This window comes from Crocodylus siamensis, chromosome 5 (genome assembly GCF_052110815.1).
Source record: "Crocodylus siamensis isolate JL-2025a chromosome 5, ASM5211081v1, whole genome shotgun sequence".
NCBI classification, from domain to species: Eukaryota; Metazoa; Chordata; order Crocodylia; family Crocodylidae; genus Crocodylus; species Crocodylus siamensis.
The window spans coordinates 38,063,744-38,082,659 of NC_143399.1; the positions used below are offsets into that span (position 1 = coordinate 38,063,744).

The following is an 18,916-nucleotide window of genomic DNA, read 5'->3' on the forward strand; positions in this document are numbered from 1 at the left end:
CATCAAGCATGGCCTCCTAAATAAACTTTTCTAAGATCTTCCCCAGGATAGAAGTCAGGCTAATGGGCCTGTAGTTAGCTGGATCCACTCTCCTCCCTTTCTTGAAGATCGGCACCACATGGTTGATGGGGGCAGAAGAGAAAGGGTACACAATATGTGCATATTAGCGTGTTTAACATGTTTGTATGTGTACGGTAGATTGTATGTGTGTGTACAAACTGCATGTGTAGATGTGTTTCAAGATCACATGTAACGTATGTTTGTAAGGATCTAGCTTACAGGTATGTTTACATAGGTGTTTGCATATACATATGAACATATGGTTGTACATGTGTTTGCATGTAGGTGTCTCTGGGTATTTGGATGTCCATAGTCCATGTGATGTATGTGTGAGAGGTTTCATAGTTTCATAGTTTCTAGGGTCGGAAGGGACCTGAGTAGATCATGTAGTCCGACCTCCCGCCATGGCAGGAAATAATACTGGGGTCATTTGACTGGGTTGTGTGATGGGTGCTTGTAGTGTGACATTGTATGTGTCCATGTGTGGGAAATACTCTGCATGTTATTACTCTGTGTCTGTGTAACACTGTGTATATGACACCGTGTGCTTATGTGCATGTGACACTGCATGCAGTAATGGACTTAGGATGTAAACTCTTTGGGACCATTGCTTCATCATATTTGTGTCCAGCACCTGATACAATGGGATCTCTAAGATCAACTCTAATATCTACACCACGTGTGATTCTGGATGCTTGTGTGTGTGTGGATGGGGTCACTATATACAAACCTGTCACTGTGTATTTGACACTATTGGAGTGTGTATGTGGATGGCATCATGGGAGACACCATCAGGATGTATGTGCATAACACCGTGCAAGATTAGTTTGTATGTACATCTGCTGTATTTATGTATGACAGCCTGTGTGTTATGCTGTCACAGTATGGCGCTGTGTCTGAGATGCTGTGTGTGTACGCAACACTGTGAGTGCCACTATGTGATGTCACTGTGTCAATGTGACATTGTGTGTGCAACAGTGCCTCTGTGTGTGTGTGGGGGGGGGGAGAGAGAGAGAGAGAGAGACATTGTGTATGATGGTGTCAGTGCATCTGAAATTGCATGTGATACTGTCAACTTGTTTGTGTGTGTGAGGCATTCTGTATGTCAGTGCTGCTGGTGCTGTCAGTGAGTGTGTGATGTCAGCATGTCTGTGTGACACGGTATGCACAACACCGCCTGCATGTGTATGAGACAGCCCAAGTGAGAGGCGCTGTGTGTGATGCTGTCAGTGTGTGCGAGACATTGTGTGTGGTACTTTCAAGGTGTGTGAATGCTGCTGGTGTGTGTGTGTGAGACATCGTATGTGCGACACTGTCAGGCTGCGTATGAGATACTCTGTGTGTGTTCATGTGTGAGAGAGAGAGAGTGTGAGAGACACCCTGTTCGTGTCTGTGTATAAAGCATCTCACTTGCCCCCACACACCCCCAGTCTCTGCCTGGGGAACCCCCCTCTCACCAGAACCTCCCTGCCCACCCCCGCAGTATGCTGGCCCCCACCCCCAAATCCCACCATCTCCCCAAAATAGAGCCCCCCCCCCTCCCACAGTCCCCTGCTGCTGCTGATGCTGCTACCAGGGAGAAGGTATCCATGGAGACACTCCCCCCACCCCCCCATCTCCTGCATCTCTCTGCCCCGCCGCCTTTCACATTCCCTTCTTCTCTAGGCTTCAGGCCCTGACTGACAGCTCTGGAGTCCAATCAGTGAGGCTGGTGGGGTTGGGGGGGTCTGTCCAATGGGAGGACCCTTGAAGCATCAATTCCAGCAGCCCTGCTACCCCCAGAAGAGAATCCCCAATAACCCAGCCTCCTTTCTTCCCTTCCATTGGGCTTTCTCTTTCTTTTCTTTTCCCTTTCCCCCCCTTCCCCGACCCTCCACCGCTTTGAAAAAACCCCAGACACTCGTCCTCTTTTTAGTCCCGGGTCCCCCCTCCCCCCCTTGGCTTCCCCCTCTTATGTGAAGAGCCCCCATCCATTGTTGCCACATAGAAGGAGAGAGAGATGTACATTTTTATGACCACGACTCCTTCTCTCCCCCTCGGCTGGTAATTTTTTTTCTCCTCCTCCCCTGCCTGTCCTCAGCACCGTGACAGGGACGCGGAGAGGAAGATGCCTCTGGATGGGGACCAGGGAGAAGCCAGCTTTGCAAAGCCACAGATTCCCAGAGATGCCAGCCCAGGAGGCCCCGGGGTCCCGTTCGACCAGGAGCGGTTTCAGCCTTTCTGATGTGTGCAGCTGACCGAGCGGCCCCCCTCCCTCCTCCGTCACTCTCCCCCGTTCTTCTAGCTGGTTCTCTGCTGTGTTTATTTATTTCTCCCTTCTCCCTCCCTCGACCTGAGTCGTCTCCCCCTCCCCGGCACCCTGCTCCCCCCGATCGATGGTTTCCCACCCCTTAAGATGCTAAGGCAGGGGCCGCTCATCTTCCTGGCTGCGTCTATGTCGTATTTCAACCCGGACAAAGCCCTTGCAGCGCCGGTGGACCAGGGTGAGCATTGGGGGGGTTTGGCCTTGGGGGTCCATATTTGTGGGGGTAGAGCTCCCTCTGGCCATATCTCTCCTCTCCATCCTTCCTTCCTTCAGTGGTGTTGCTTCCTCCCTGACCACCTGTTTGGGAGCCCAACCCTTCAACCTCCCCCCCAGTCTGTCACTTCTTTGTATGCCTCTTCAGGGGTGGAGGGGCCTGGAGGGTGGGGGGCCTGGGAGATGGGGGGCGCGGTTTGCGTGGTATCAGCTGGGTTATAAATTTATCTCCAGAGGCATCTGGATCATCTCATCGCAGGCTGGCATTCCTGCACATGGAGGATTAATTAGCACAGGGCTGATGACCTGGATCTCTTGAGAGCCAGTGGGGTTGTGTGGCTGCAGGAGGGTGGGAGATGGGGGAAACATTAAAAAGGGTGTATAGGTACTGAAGGGGTGGGATATGGCCTCTGTTACTAGTAGGTTTCTGGCTCTGGCCAGATGCTGGTGGAGATCTGATCAATGGAGGCTTGGCATGGTGTAAGTTCATAAAGTCTGGGCCTGGTTTGTGGCTTGGGAGTTGGGGGCATCCAGACCTGGCTCCAGAAACAGGCTTGGGGGGTGTCTTGGCTTGGTTGCTGGCAGGTGATTTCAGAGGGGGTTGGGCTCAACTCCTGGTGGAGGAGGGGGCTGGTTTGGGGTCTGGGCCCTGGTGTCAGGCAGGGAGTTTGGGTCAGGGCCTGGGCCTATTTCCAAGGTGGTGACTTTGGTACATGGGGTGGGGATTTGCTCAAAGTTACACAGCGAGGAGCTGGCAAAGTAGGAAAAGAACCCAGGAGTCCTGTGTGTCCATATGTCCACTGTCACATCAAGACGTGTCATTATTTTGTATGCATAATTATCCATCCTCTAAAACTCCCTCTGCCTGTGTATCTGGAGATACACATAGCATCTCCGCATTTGATGCGGGGTGCCTGTATCAGCAACCCCCATGTCCCACTCCAGAGGTAGCTGCATCCCAGTACTGGGGCCCTGTACATACAGCCCCCAGCTCAGAGGTGGCTCAATCTGTTCATCTGTGCTGCCTCTAGTGAGACTGAAGTTCTGGATAGCTTCCAACAGCTGCTTTTGCCTCCCCCAGGTCTCTCCCAGGGCCGGGTCCCTCTCGCTCCTCCCTATGCCGTGGTCCTGATCTCCTGTTCAGGTCTCCTGGCCTTCATCTTCCTTCTCCTTACCTGCTTGTGTTGCAAACGGGGAGATGTCGGGTTCAAGGTGAGGGATGTCTGAGGTGACAGCTCCTGCTTGGTGGGCTGGGAGGAGGGTAGGTGGGAGGTGTAGAGACAGGGTGTGGTGGGGTATGCTGGCCTTTAGAACAAGACTTGCCTCCCTAGAACCAGAAGCAAGGCATTGTGGGATTGCAATTCCTCGCTCAGGTGGCATACAGGCAAAACAGGATGTTGGGGGCTGGTGTAAGAGCCTTGGCCTCTTGCCACCCTCTCTGTGCCCTCTAGGAGTTCGAGAACCCAGATGGGGAGGAGTATTCGGGGGAGTACACGCCACCCGCTGAGGAGACCTCGTCCTCTCAGTCCCTCCCAGACGTCTACATCTTGCCCCTCTCAGAGGTCACACTCCCACCTCCCAACCAGCAGATACCTAAGACAGGTAAGAGGACACCTTAGCAGGATCCAGCCCATGTCTGCCATCCCTCTGCTGATTTGTGCCTAGGAAGTGATGATGTAGTGGGTCTGGAAAGGATGTTCTAGGGCAATGTTCTCAACCAGGGAGCTGTGGCACCTTGGGGTGCCTTGAGATATTTACAAGGATGTTGCAGGGTGCCACACAATGTTAGGTGGGCTGGCATGATTCACAAGATAAACCCAGAGATTGCTAATAGGAATTCAGAGTGTCAAAAAGCAGTCTAACCTGTTTGGGTCTTTCTGAGTTCTTTGCAACAGAAAATTTGCTCTATTACTTTTCTGTAGTAAAAAAATGAGTGGAAACTAAGAAGTGGCATTTTCTGAGGTGGCCCTTGAGTCTAATAAGGGCTTCTCTGGTTGTAAGGCAATCAGTGAGTGATGGGAAGCTCTGGTTCTAGATCTATCAGTGGAATTGGCGTGCTTCTGGTTCTGAGCTAGTCAGCTGGTGATGGATGCTTCTAGGTGTGGCCTAGTAAATGGGCAATATGTGTCTCCGGTTCTAGGCTAGTCAAAGGCCGTCAATGCCACTGGTTGTAGTCTTGTCAATTAGCAATGGGCCTCTGATTCTACACTATGCAGGTCATGATGGAATGGGTCTGATATGAGAATAATTAATTAGTGACAGACACTGCTGTCACATGGTGATGGAAAGCTCTGGTTCCAGGTTTGCTAATGGGTGATGAGAAGCAAAGGATGCTCAGACAGCTCCAGCTCAAGGCTACTCAGTGGAGAGCTCTGGTTGTAGGCCAGTCACAAAGGTTCTACTTTAGCTGGGAAGGATGGATGGGCTATATTTCCAGCTAGGGTCGTCTCTAGGTAGGGGTGAATCGAGGTGACCGCCTTGGGCCTCACACTTTGTGGGGCCCCGCGGAGCTGGGTGGAGCCGTGGCTCTAGGTCCAGCCACTTGCAACCTACCCCCTCCAGCCCCCCCCCTCCAATCAGCATCAGCAGCTTCTTCGGGTCTGGGGACATGAGATTGGAGTGGAGGCAGGGCCCTGCATGGGCTGATTTGCCCCAGGCCCTGCAGCCTGCACCCTGTTTGGGTCAGCTGTTCCCAGCCTAGCTGATTGGGATATAGTGGCACCAAAAATGAATTTCTAAACAATGCAATGAGAGTAGAGTGACTGTGCTTGTGGTTACACTGCTGTGGATAAAATGATTCAAGAAGTCAGGAACTAGAGCAACCACTGATGATTTAGGTGGTCTAAACTAGACTAGTCAAAGGGACTCCTTGGGGAACAGTGGCATTGGAGAGCATATTCTAGAGCCCTTTTCAGGATCCAGTGATTCTAATCCTGTCATGGTGGAGTGTGGGGGGGTAGTGACAATTCATTTTGTGCTATATACCAATTAGCAGGTTCTAGACTAGCCATTGTGAAAAAAGTGACACTGGGAAACCGTATCTAGAATAACCAGTGTAGATGCAGTGACTCTAGAATGCAAATTTGCAAACTACATCATTCTAGAGTAATAGAAGGTGGAAAAAGCCATCCTGGAGGTCACATTCCAGACTCAGCCATGTCAAAGCAGTGCCTCTAGCAAGTTCAGAGCCTAAGTGACTGGCTTACAACCAGAACTCTCCATTGCCAGTTGAGTAGCCTTGGACTGGAGCTGTCCCAACATCCACTGACTTGTCTGGAACCAGATTGTCACATCACCCATTGATTAACCTGGACCCAGAGCCTTCCATCACCATGTAACAGCACTGTCTGTCACTGATTGCTTATCCTTATACCAGACTCATTCATTACCACGTGTACAGTTTAGAATCAGAGGCCCATTGCTAGTTGACTAGGCTACAACCTGTGGCCTCAACTTCCTTTCAGATCAGGTTGGTTCCAGATTGGATAAAGGGATGATGTCCTCCTAGGGATCATGTTCCAGACCAGCCAGGGTTGATGCATCATCTCAAGAAAGATCATTCAAGATCAGAATGGTTTTACATCACCTGGTGCAGGCAAAGCCATGCTGGAGGTCATGGTTTGGCTAGCTCGTGAGGCTGGGACTATGATGGGAGCAGTGTTCTAGACCACTGAATAGGGGATGCGGTGACTCTAGAGAGCTGGTTCTGGATGATCCTATTGCTAATCAGCGTGGAATGGAGCATTTGGTTAGTTTAGATGAGCCAGTGGGGTGTCAGTGATTCTGGAGTCCACATTCTGGATCCATCCTGGGAAGCAAAACCAGCTGTTGGCAGGCTGTGGTGCACCCTTGGAGCCCCTTTCCCTTGTAGAGAGGCTTGGCAGCTTTCAGCCCCTGGCTTACTCTGTCGCCCTCTCTTCCAGATCTGGTAAAGCATTTGGGTTTGAGCCGTCAGCACCTCAGCTACCTGCAGGAGATTGGCAATGGCTGGTTTGGGAAGGTGAGCAGAGTCTCTCCACCTCCTCCCCATCTGGGGCCCCAGCCTACGTGAGTCTCACTACCAGGGGGCTCCCGCTTCAGTTTAGCCTTGGGACTGAAAACAGGCTGGTTCAGGAGGTGGGAAATGGGGTAGAGACCTTTCTCCTCCAGGGGGGCACTGGCCCCAATCTGGCCACAGGGTAGAGGGGGATGAGCTGGCTCATGGAATGGGATCTCTTGCCAACTGACACCACATTTATGGAGGCATCAGTGAAATGATCTTGCTGGGCCTCAGCCCTGTTCCTGTATGCCTATTTCCTCAACCATCATCAGGGCTTCTTAACCAGCACGTGCCTCCCAGCTCCTTCGGACTGAATGAGACTTAGCACCCCCCCGCCCCATGATCTGGGAGGCAGACCCTGTTGGGTCACAGTGGGGTCTGCTCTGTGTCCTAGGTAATCCTTGGAGAAATCTTCTCGGACTTCACTCCAGCCCAAGTGGTGGTGAAGGAGCTGCGGGTCAGTGCGGGGCCCCTGGAGCAGAGGAAGTTCCTGGCTGAAGCCCAACCTTATCGGTAATTGGGGGTAGAGCCTCATCCTAGTGATGAACACAGCATCCCTGTATAAACAGCTCCTGATGTGCCCCACCCCAGAGATGGCTGCATCTTAATGTGAGGCAAGGGGTCCATGTATAACCAGCCTCTGATGGGCCCCACTCCAGAGATGGCTGCATCTTAGGACTAGGCTACAGTCAGAGATGACCTTACTATGTAAGAACTGAAGAGGCTCAGCATGCCTCTCATGATGTAGTGGAGAGCAACCCCCCACAGCTGATCCACCCCAACCCCTCTTACTCCAGTAGCAAATTACAGACCATCTCCATATTGCACCCTTGGGAAAGGGCTGGTTTTCCTGCCTTTGTGGGTAGCAGGCACAAAGGTGGGGTTTGGGGCTTAGTGTTCAAGATCCGTTCCCCAATGTCTGGGTTCCCAAAGGGTTTTTTCCAGGCACTCATTAAATACCCCTCCTGACCCCAAGAGAAATGGCAATTTTTTGCCCTGTGCCCATAACAGGGAAACTGAGTCACAGGGAGACAGGGACCTGCTGGATCCCAGGGTCATGTAGTGAGTCATGGCAGAGCAAGGAGAGAACCACCCAGGAGTCCTGGCTCCCAGCCCACTCCTGCTCTAAGCCACTAGACTCTACTCCTCTCTTAGAGCTGAAGCAGAATGCAGGCATCCAGAACCTGCCATGGTCAGGGGAAATATCAGTGTTCTCAGTTCTTCTCCCCCCTGTCTCCTGCCCTTGGTTTTAAGAAGCCTCCAGCATCCGAACATCCTGCAGTGTTTGGGGCTGTGTACAGAGACCATCCCCTTCCTGCTCATCATGGAGTTCTGCCAGCTGGTGAGTGTTCATGTGTGTGTGCGTGTGTGCATATGGGTGCCCGCGTGCACTCATGTGCCTGTGTACATGTGTGTTTACTACATGTGTGTGTACAAGAGAACCAGTGGCCCCAGGTGGATGGAATCAAAACTACCCCACTGTGTATAAGCAATCAGGGCTCATGGTAGAGGTGGTATCTTTTATTAGACCAACAAGATTTTTGCAAAAAGCATGGATGAAGGTGTGTTCATGGCTATATGTGATGGGGTGAAGGGGTGACTGGCTTGTTTGTGAGTGTGGATGAATGTGTGTCTGTGAATATTTTGGTGGGTGCATGTGTGGGCATGGAGGGAACTGGGTGCAGACACGTGTGTGTGTGTGTGCGCATGTTTGTGGGAAGAGGCTGATATGTATGAGGGTAGATGGTTGGGTGAGGTAGATGGTTGCCGGCCTGGCTGTGCATGTGTATAAGTGGTTGTGTACATGTGTGTTTGGGGGTGGGAGTAGAATGCACCTGTGTGGACACATGGTTGTATGCAGGTGTGATTGATGTAGAGACGGTTATTTGTGCGCATGCGGGTGTTTGTGTGGAGCTGACGTGTGTGTGTGTGTGGCTGTGAGTGTATATGTGCGCTTTGGAGGTGCACACAGGCGTATGCACATACTCTGCTGCATGGCCAGTCTCAGGGGGGCCTCTTGGGTTTCATGTGAGGGTGCTCTCTGCTGGTGGCAGGGAGCTCTGCCCAGCTGTTTTGTCATAGCCCCATGGTGCTGGGTGGGGAGTCCCCAAGGGGTACCTTCTTGTTCTCTGGGTGTGGGGAGGTTGTTGCTCCACAGGTGCCCTGGGCCCTGCCCTCCTCACCCCCTCTCCTGGTGCTTCCTCCCCACAGGGTGATCTGAAGCGGTACCTGCGGGCACAGCGGAAGGGGGATGGCCTGACCCCTGACCTGCTGACCCGTGACCTGGGCACGTTGCAGCGCATGGCCTATGAGATCACCCTCGGGCTCATGCATCTGCACAAGAACAACTACATCCACAGGTGAGCCAGGCTGTTAGGGGCAGGATGCCTGGGTTCCACCGCCGGGGTCTGGTGGGTCAGGGCTGGGGAGGCCTGGGAGCCACGACTCCTGGGTTCTATCCCAGCTCTGGGAGGGGATGGTTCTCTGCGGGTGGGTTACTACAGGGCTCTGCTCTCAGGAAGATGGGGCAACCTTGCCACCAGAGGGAACTGGCATCTGTGTGGTACCTGGGCTGGCCACACCCCATCCAGAGACAGTTGCACACAGGTGTCCTCAGCCCCCAGGGAGACACACAACCATGTGCACATGCCCTGGGTGGTGTCTGTGTTTAGGGACGGGTGTGACACCGAGGGTTCCTGGTGGGGAGGGAGAGTCTTTGGGTGCTGCTACCCAGGTGCTCCCTTTGCCTCCTGCAGTGACCTGGCGCTCCGGAACTGCCTGCTAACCTCCGACCTCACTGTGCGTGTGGGGGACTATGGCCTCTCACACAACAACTACCGGGTGAGAGCCTGGGGCAGGGGCAGTAGCTGGTTCCATGGTGGGCTCCTGCCCAGTGCTAACCCTGTCCCTTCATGCTTTTAGGAGGATTATTACATCACTCCCGACCGGCTGTGGATCCCCTTGCGCTGGGTGGCCCCTGAGCTCCTGGACGAGACTCATGGGACCCTCATGGTGGTGGATCAGAGCAAGGAGAGTAACGTCTGGTGAGGCCTACACCCACCCTACCACCTTTGGCCTGGCAAATGGGCCCCCCTTTCCTGCAGAGATTGGCTGAGGCTGTCCTAGGGAAGGGGGAGCAGCTGCTGTCAGAGACAGCTCAGGGGAAGCATGTGTGAGTGTCTGGTATCTCAGTCCCAGAGCTTCTGTCAGCTCCCGCATCCCGTTCTATGATGCTGTTATACATGTGCTCGCTCAGAGGCAGCCGCATTTCAGTGCTGGGTGTGGAGTCCCAGAATGAACTAGCGGCAGCTGCATCTCAGCTTTGGGCAGTAACCAGTAGTTCTGTGACCTGGTCCCCCACAGGTCCCTGGGGGTGACGATCTGGGAGCTGTTTGAGTTTGGCAGCCAACCCTACCGGCACCTCTCTGACGAGGAGGTTCTGACCTTTGTCATCAAGGAGCAGCAGATGAAACTGGCCAAGCCCCGCCTCAAGCTGCCCTACTCTGACTATTGGTGAGTTAGGGGCCTGCCCCTCAGCTCTCTGGGGCTGTGGGTCCCAGTACGAGGTCTCCAGAAGGTCAAACTGGGTGAGTGTCCTGGTTGGCAGGGCCATCACCTTATCCTTGTACAGACATCCCCACAGACTGAGAACCACCAGACCAAAACGGGTTCCTCCTCCTCTGGGTGTGTCATGACTGGCCTCATGTCTGTCTTTAGCCCATCTCTTTCTCCAGCTTTTTCTCTTCCTACTTCCCACACATTTCTCTTGCTGTTGTTTTCTGACTGTTGTTGTGTCTCTGACTGTTCCTCTGTCTCCACAGCTGTTTTTTCTGGCAGTTCTTCTGTATCTACAGCTGTCATCTCCATCTGTTCCTCTGTCTCCCTCCAGCTACTATTTTTTGGCTGTTTTCTGCCTCTTTATATTTTGCCTCGTTTGTTTCTTTCTGGTTGTTCTGCCACTATGGCTGTTTTCTGATTGTTCTCTCTCTCTGTCTCCAGCTATGGTTTCCCTGCTGTGTTTCTGCCTGTTTCTGGGTGTTATATTCCATCTGTTGTCTTTTTACTCTCTGACTTCTCTCTTTACAGCTCTCTTCCTTGATTGTGCAATTCTTGGATGTAACTTTAAACAATTTTAAAAGGGAGGGGAATTTGCCACTTAGGAATGTGCATGAGCTGTTCTAATTCAACTGTTATGTCTCTTTGCTCCTACAGGCAAGCGAAACAGGTTTAAACAAAACCAGCTTAAAGAGGGGTTTAGCTCTACTTATACCAGTCTAGACATGGACAGACATAACATTTATATCAGAACAGCTTATTCGAAGAACACTTAATACTAGTACATCTGTTACCTCTGCCCATAACTTTCAGCTGTTTTTCTCTCTTCCACAGGCTGCTATTTTCTGGCTGTTAGTCCATCTTTTTCTGACTGTTCTGTCATATATTCTGATCATTTCTGATAATTTCTCTGGCTGTTCTCTCCTTCACTGTTATTTCCTGATTGTTTCTCAGCTTCTCTCTGACTGTTCTGCTTCAGTGGTTATTTTCTCTGACTGTTTCTGTTTCCCTTCAGTTGTTATTTTCCAGCTGTTTTGCAGTGTCTCTCTCCTGCCTGAACAGCTCTCTTTTTTACTGTAGGTTTGTCTCTCTGGCTGTTCTTATCTCAACTACCAGTTGTTATTTTCTAGCTGTTCTTTGGTCTCTCTCTGCCTGCTCTGTCTCTGTGACAGTTCCCCTCCTGCCAACTGTTTTGTCCATTTTGGGGCAGCTGTTCTCTGACTGTTCTTTCCCCTCTCTCCACCTGTTCCCCTCCCTGCAGGTATGAGGTGATGCAGTCCTGCTGGCTCCCGGCCCTGCAGCGGCCCACACTGGAGGAGCTGCACTTGCAGCTGACGTATCTGCTGACAGAGCGTTCCAATGAGCAGGCGGAGGAGAGCTTCGAGTGGCGGTGGAATGCCCTGAAGCCCAAGCGCTCGCCTGCGGCCTCTCCCCCAGCAGGGGTTCCTCGCCGTCGGCACTCAGAGGAGATCTCAGCCTACCCACTGTTGGATGGATTTCAGGGGGCTGACATGGATGACATCCTGACTGTCACTGAGAGCAGCCGGGGCCTCAACTTCGAGTACATGTGGGAGAAGGCCCGGCTGGGGCGGTGGAAGGGCACTCCTGCCTCTGGCCCCTCCTCAACCCCTGCTGCCCCACCCCACAGCCTGGAGTACCCACCCAGCAATGGGGCGCTGGCTGTGCCGGGCACCAACCCCTTTTATGAAGCTCCAGCACGGCAGACCCTGGAGACACCCAGTGTGGTGCCTGTTATCAGTGCCCGCAGCCCCTCAGTTAGCAGCGAGTACTACATCCGGCTGGAAGAGCATGGGGCCAGTGATGGGCCAGAACGCTCAGTCTGCACCCCCAGCCCTGTCTACGAGCGCCAGTATGGGGTGCCTGGCTCCCCACTGGAGCCCCTGTTCCCTTCAGACTGGGACCCCATCGAGGCTGGGCAGGGCACCCCACCGCTGTCCCGACACCCTCCCCGACACCATCACCACCATCACCACCACCACCGTGCCCCACTTCTCCTGCAGGAGGGGCTGGAGACCTGGGCTTCTGGCAGCACCAACCCTTTCCTATCTGTGTCGCAGGAGCTGGGCCGCCGTGGGAACAACCCCTTCCGGGCTGAGGCGGGTGAGATCCAGGAGACATCCCTGACAGAGCCGCCCCCCGGGCTGGGGGGTGGCGGGGGAGATGTCTTTCTGGGAGACTCCCTGCTCCATGTCTACAGGGAGCTAGAGGACCAGCAGCGGAGCTGGGACTCAGACACGCTGGAGGACAGGGGTGCTGGGGAGACGCTGGCAGGGGACCCAGCCGAGTACCACTCCTCGCCCCCCTGGGACCGGGAGCCCTCACTGATGGAAGACCAGAGCTCAGGCGGCAGCACGGATGGGGAGGATGGGAGCAGTGGCGGGGGCAGGCGCCGCAGCCTCCTGCCCTGTCCTCTCTGCAGCCGGGGGGCCCAGTCACGTTGCACCTGTGCCGTAGCCCGGGGGGAGGTGGTGAGCGGCTGGAGCAACCACCCTGGCATCCACCGGCCTCACCGCGACAGCTACGGCACCGAGGACGACTCCTCACTCAAGGTGGAGCGGGGGTCGCTCTCCGACTGCCCCATTCTGCCCTCCAAGGACTTCGAGGGGGGGGAGGGTTTTCCCGGCGTGGGCGGGGCTGGCGAGGGTTTCCCCCGTGTGGGCGGGGCTGCTCTACTGGTCCCGCCCCCTTCCGCCAAGGCTCTGCCCCCTTCCTTGGAGTTCTACGACCCACTGATGGGGACTGCGGTGAAGAGCTACGACCTCCAGGACTACCCCAAGCGGGGCAAGGGGCCAGCGCCCCAGGAGACGGGGAGGCTGCCAGGGTCCCCTTTCCCCGGCATGGCCGTCGGATGCTGCAGCGTCATTGTTCCGGTAGAGATCCCACCACTGTCCACACTGGCGGAGAGCGCCGAAGAGGAAACCATCGCCATCCTGCCCGAGGCCGCGGAAGGCTTCGCACCCAGCCCAGACGTGCTGGGCCTCAGCCAGGCCCCACCGGGGCGGCAGAGGGGCACGCTGGACTCAGTGGACTCCCTGGACATCCCCTCCAACACCAGCTCATCAGATGTCTGCAGCCCGGCCTCCCATTACTCCTCACCGGGTCAGAAGTTCGGCGACAGCGGATACGAGACGGAGAGCACCTTTTCCCCCGAGTTCATCTTCAAGGAGGCCGAGGAGCGGCACGGGGACGAGGACGAGGAGGACGAAGAAGGCGAGGCAGGAGGCAAAGGCGGCACGGCCCACCTGCCACCCACACCCATCTCAGAATCCACCAGCGACCTGACGCTGTCGGAGGAGGCACCGAGCACCGAGGAGGAGGCAGCAGGGAGGGAGCTGGGCCTGACCACGCCCCATCGGGACTCAGCCTATTTCTCAGACGGCGAGATGGAGTGGGGGGCCCCAGTGGGGAGGCAGGAGGCCGAGGCCGGGGTGGGAGGGCAGGACCTCGGCGTAGAAGAGCCTCCAGAAGGCGGTACCGCCATGCCGCTGGCCCCAGCTCAACCACCGGCCAAGATGGAGAATGGCTTTGTGGTACAAGTCTGCAAGGAACAGCTGCTGGTCTCACTGAGGGAGAACGTCACCCGGAACTTGCTGAGTGGCCGCGAGGCCCCGGGGACCCCAGTGTCCGGGACCCCTGTCCTGAAGGACCAAGCTGTGATCCAGCCCTGGGTGCTGGAGCCAGAGGTGGAGCCGAAGATGCCAGAGTTGGAGTCAAAGATGCCAGAGGTGGAGTTGAAGGTGCCAGAGCAGGGGCCAAAGTCGCCAGAGCAGGAGTTGAAGGGGGCCGAGGAGGCCAAGGAGAGAGAGGAGGAGGTGGTGGTTGGAAACAATGGAGAGGCCCCAGGCAGCCACCCGGCACTGGGCAAGGAGGAAGAGGAGGTGGAGGAGGAAAAGCAGGAGGGGGAGGGAGGCATAGAGGTGGCCGACGGGCAGCCTGCAGAGCAGGAGGGACCGGAGAGCGAGGAGATGCGCCCGGACAGCCAGGCATCGCTGGAGCAGAAGAAGGAGGCCCCAGCACCAGTCCCCGAGGAGGGCAGCAAAGGTGTTCCAGCAGCCCCGGCTGTACCTGGACTTCAGCCCAACCATGAATCAAGGCAGCTTGGACATCAAGGGTAGGAGCCACCAGTAGGCGCGTCAGGAAGGGGGATGCTGTCAGGGCTGGACTAGGGTGGGTTGTTCAATACATGGTGGGGGAGCTCCTTTAGGGGAGGGGAGAGGAGCCAGGGGTGGGCACCAGGCTGCCTGCCAGGCTGCCGTGGGATCCTCAAGCTGCAGGCCTGGCCTGTGTAGTGCATTGTGAGTGCAATGCTGGGGCTGCTCAGCTCAGGGTGTGTAATTGGAGGGGGAGGGAATGGGGGCTCTTTGCCCCATGACCTTTGACCTTTCACTTCTGTGTCTTAATTCACATCCCTTGACCTTTATCTCTCCTGGTTGACCGTTGACCCTAACTCTGGCTTGTGTCCCTTGACCCTTGGCATTGACCTGGTAACCCCGGCCTTTGATCTTTCATCTTTACTTCCAATGCCTCCACTGCCCTGTCTTTGACCCCCTGACCTTTGACCTTCCCCTGCAGCCAAGGTGTCCCGCCTGTCCCTCTCGCTGCCCCCTCTGACCCTGCAGCCCTTCCCCAGCCCAGGGGGGCGGAAGCCCTTCTGGGAGGGGGCCAAGGAGAGCTGCGGGGGGCTCCCGGTGGAGGAGGAGCAGGAGGGGGGCCCGCGGGAGGCCCTGGGGCTGGGCGAGGAGGAGGAGGAGGTGGACGAGGAGGTTCTGGGGGGCGTGGGCGTCCCCATCGTGGTCAGCGAATCGGACGACGGGCGCAACCTGCGCGGCCTGCTCAAGTCACCGCGCTCGGCCGAGGAGGCCGCGGAGCTGGACCGTAAGCGCAAGATGGTGTCCTTCTTCGACGACGTCACTGTCTATCTGTTTGATCAGGCAAGTGGCAGCGGGGCCAGAGGGGTGGAGGCAGGGCCAGGGGAGGGAGCGGGCTGCCAAATTGGACCACCAGTCCAACGGTGATGGTGTCATGACCTACCAGTTCAACCTGGTGAGTGGGGCGGGGCCACGAGTTGGGGGCAGGGTCAGTGGGGCATGGCAGCACCTAATGAGGGAGCAGGGGACAAAGAATGGGAAGGAGCCAGCAAAGAAGGAAGGGAGGGGCCATGGCATGCTGATTCCCACCATCCTCTGTCCAGGAGACGCCAACCAATGAGCTGAGCTCCCAGAGTGCCCCGGAGAGTGATGGCACCAGCTCCATTACGCCAGGCACCGCCGGGGAGCCAGGTCTCGATGCCTTCTCACCTGCTGATGGCTTCAGTGAGCTGCCGGGCAGGCTGGGGGCAGGGGACAAGGCTGAGTGTGGGAGTACGCAAATTATTCACGTAGTCTTATTTGCATATTCACAAACAGCAATTTGCATGCAGCCCCCTACGTGTGGCTGTGACTCTCCCTTCCCCGTGTAGCTGGGGGATATGGGGCTGAGCACAGCTTGGCAAGGGAGGAGGTGGGTGGTGGGTGGGGGGAATGTCATGCATTACAGGATGAGCTCATTCTGGGCCCCACCTGCACCGGCCAATGAGGCTGGGATTCATGTAGGCACAAGGCCAAATTGGCCAATATGGTTGAGGTAGGGGACAGTGTGCATTGACCAATAGGGAAAAGAAAATGGGGCAGGGGACCTGGCCTGGTGGGTGAGTGGGGATGGGATTATGCTGACCAGTGGGGTGGAGGAAAGGCCTATGCTGACCAATGGGGTGGGAGTAGTGACTCATGGGTTCATGGCATAGAAGAGATGCTGACCATTAGGCCAAGGGCCGATCCATTCTGACCAATGGGGTGGGGTCAGGGTTATTCTGACCAATGGGGTGGGGCCATCCCTCCTCATTTTCACACCTTCTCTCCCCTTTGTCCCCCCTGGCAGGTGGCAGCTTTGAGTGGGATGATGACTTCCCGTTGATGGCCCAGAACCCATCCTTTGTCTCCATGGTGACGGACCCAGGCACGCTGCCCTCACCCATGCCGCCCCCCTCATTGCACCCAGCCAAGGGGGCCGAGCCCAGCATCATGGATGCCCTGCGCTTCTCCCGTTTCACTGTCTCCCCGGCCCTTGACCCACACTTACCCTCCCGCGAGGCTGAGCTGGCGGCCACGGCCAGTGAGTGAGGTTGCGGCATTGGGGCCCACTGGACTGACCCTGGGGTGTGGGGGGGGAGAGGTAGGGGAGGGGGGCGCATGGTCTGATCCAAGATGGGGAGCCACTTCTGGAATGGGAGGATCCATGGGTCCAGTCTGGGGGAGTTGAAGGGGGACGCCAGACTGGCTGAGCCCAGGGGGCTGATTAAGATATAGGGGTGTTGGGGGAAGGATATGGACTATTTGAGCCTGTGGGTCCAATCCTGGAAGGGCACAATGGCAGCATGGGGAGGCCAGACTTGGTCAGGGGAGAGGGCACCAGGCTGACATCCCCTCCTCCTTTCTTCTCTTCCAGATCCGATTGAAAACTGAGATGGGGTCCCCCCATTGCACCACAGGGCTCCCCTTAGCCCAGCCGTGACCGTCTGTAACAGGGAGCGGCAACACGCATGTGCCAGGCATGTTATGTGGGGGTACATGTCCCATCCAGGGGCTGGACTCACCCCCAAAGGACACATCACCGCTGAGCCACAGGGGGCTGGCTCTGAAACAGAGACCGAAAAGGCTGGGACACGTCCCAGGGGACCGGGGCATCCAACTGCCCCTGGCACAGCTCTTTTGGCACCCATGGGGACTGGCTGCTCTGGACAATTATTATTTTTTTTTTACTATGACTCAGATGCGGGAGGGGGCAAAACCAGCTTGCAAGGGGGTGGGGAGGGCTCATACTGCTGAATGTATCCCTGGGGGCCCTGCTCCCACAGTTCACACCTCCACCCCCACCTGCCACCTCCCTTGCCATTGATAGTCTGTCTTGTGCCAAACCTAATCTCGGGGTAGCTTTTTTTTTTTGTGGGAGGTGGGGGGGTCAGGAGTTGAGTTGGGACCCTCCCCTGACTCCTCAGCACCAGTGTGGGAACCTTAGCCCCATGTGCACCCATAGGGCTGTGGGGACAGTGGGGGCTGGAGACCGTTAGCCCATCCTGGGCTGGGTTGGAAGTAATGACCCCCCACCCCACAGGGGGAAGGGAAAGGAGACAGAGCCCGGCACATTGTCCAGTCGGCATCTCCACCAGTGGTTTAACCCTTTGTGTCTCAAGGATCCCAATAAATTCATCAGCAATGGGGGAACACCATTCCCCATACCCCACAAGCAAAACCAACCCTAGGAAAGTAGCACCCCTGCCCCCACTGCCACTGCTTCCACCCTCCTTCATTTTCTTGGTGCCAAACTCTGTCTAATGCAGGCAAAGTGGGGGACCCTATGCCAGAGGGAAAGTACCCCTACCCCTGGCTTCACAAAAAAGGGGACACAGCGTCCCCTACTGGCCAGCAGGAAAAAACCCAGAGGTGAGCTGATGTGGTCTAAGGCAGATCCCCCACCCCGGCAGTGCAACAGTGGGGGTGGCAGGCAACTCAGCGCAGGGCTGACACTGGGATATGGGGGAAGGGTAAAATATGGGTTGATTTCTTCTTTTTTTTAAAGACTAAAAAAAATTACCGGGCTATACTGGGGGGCAGATTGGAGGTCACTAATTTCTACTGGCAGTGCCCTGGTGCTCAGTGGCTTATACTGGGAGCATTCTGCAGACCAATAGCTTCTATGGGGCTTGCGCTGAAGGGTTCTGCTGGCCATGGATTGGTTGTCTCGGAGTCATACTGGGAGCAGTGTGCTGATAATGAGGTTATATAGGAGTGTCTGGCCCACCCTGGTGTACTGGGGATGTGCAATGCTGGCTTGGGCAGGGGAAGCGGTATACTGGGGGGAGCATTGTGGAAGACTCTGGGTTCCTGGAGCATGTTGAGAGTGAGTTGCTAAATGACAGGGCAATCTGCCTGATCTTGTTTGCCACTGTGAGCTGGAAAGACTAAGTTTGGGGGTCAGAGGAGGGAAAGGGGAGGGCAGGGGCCTATAATCCTAACCCAGGGTTCATGGTGGGTCCACCCTCTGCTGGTCCTAGGGCCCATCCAGCCCCCTCTTTCACTCCCCTCCTTGCCCCTCAGGCCCATGGTCTCCCATCACCTTCCTGCATCTGGAACAAGAGGTGAGTCTGAGTGAATCCCCCAGGTTAGACGTGGATCTTGGTGCTGTTCTGGGGGGTGGGTCTGGGCTGACTCAGCAGAGAAGGGTGGGGGCTGGCCAGGCCCTGCCTGTACATAGAGACCTGGGGGCCTTGGAAGGGGCCAGCACCACCTTCGCTGAGTTCTCTATTTGCCAAAATGAAGAAGAGATTAACAAAAATGAACAATAAATCAAAGTGTCTTCTAGCCAGAGAGCAAAAGCCTTACTGGGAAAGCAGGGGATGGTGTAATGATGGGTGGGTGGATGGAAAGCTGCAGCAGGGAGAAAGAGGAGTGGCAGGGGGAGGGATGAGTGGATGAAGGGCCTTGTGGGCAGGGAGGGATTGGGGAACAAGAGTGTTGGGGGAAGGATGGGTGGGGTAGTGGGTAGGCAAGGGGTATGGACTGGTTGTGGGAGGTGGATGGAAAGCACTGGAAGCTCAGCATTCTCTCTCGCCACATGCACGCACACATACACACGTGTGCACCTGTACATGCACACACACATACACACGTGTGCACATGTGCACATGC

At 55.8% G+C, this 18,916-nt stretch overlaps 1 protein-coding gene across 1 annotated transcript; it reads left to right on the forward strand.

The window, feature by feature from the left end:
* Nucleotides 1–1,833: 1,833 nt before the first annotated feature.
* Nucleotides 1,834–18,589, forward strand: LMTK3 (lemur tail kinase 3). Its single transcript, XM_090049719.1, has 15 exons — nucleotides 1,834–2,543; nucleotides 3,660–3,790; nucleotides 4,030–4,180; nucleotides 6,502–6,578; nucleotides 7,012–7,130; nucleotides 7,872–7,959; nucleotides 8,829–8,977; nucleotides 9,374–9,458; nucleotides 9,540–9,661; nucleotides 9,981–10,130; nucleotides 11,434–14,304; nucleotides 14,764–15,124; nucleotides 15,385–15,553; nucleotides 16,110–16,343; nucleotides 16,677–18,589. The coding sequence occupies exons 1-15, from the start codon at nucleotides 2,456–2,458 to the stop codon at nucleotides 16,691–16,693; spliced, it is 4,812 nt and encodes a 1,603-aa protein (XP_089905845.1). The 5' UTR covers nucleotides 1,834–2,455; the 3' UTR covers nucleotides 16,694–18,589.
* The last annotated feature ends 327 nt before the right edge of the window (nucleotides 18,590–18,916 follow it).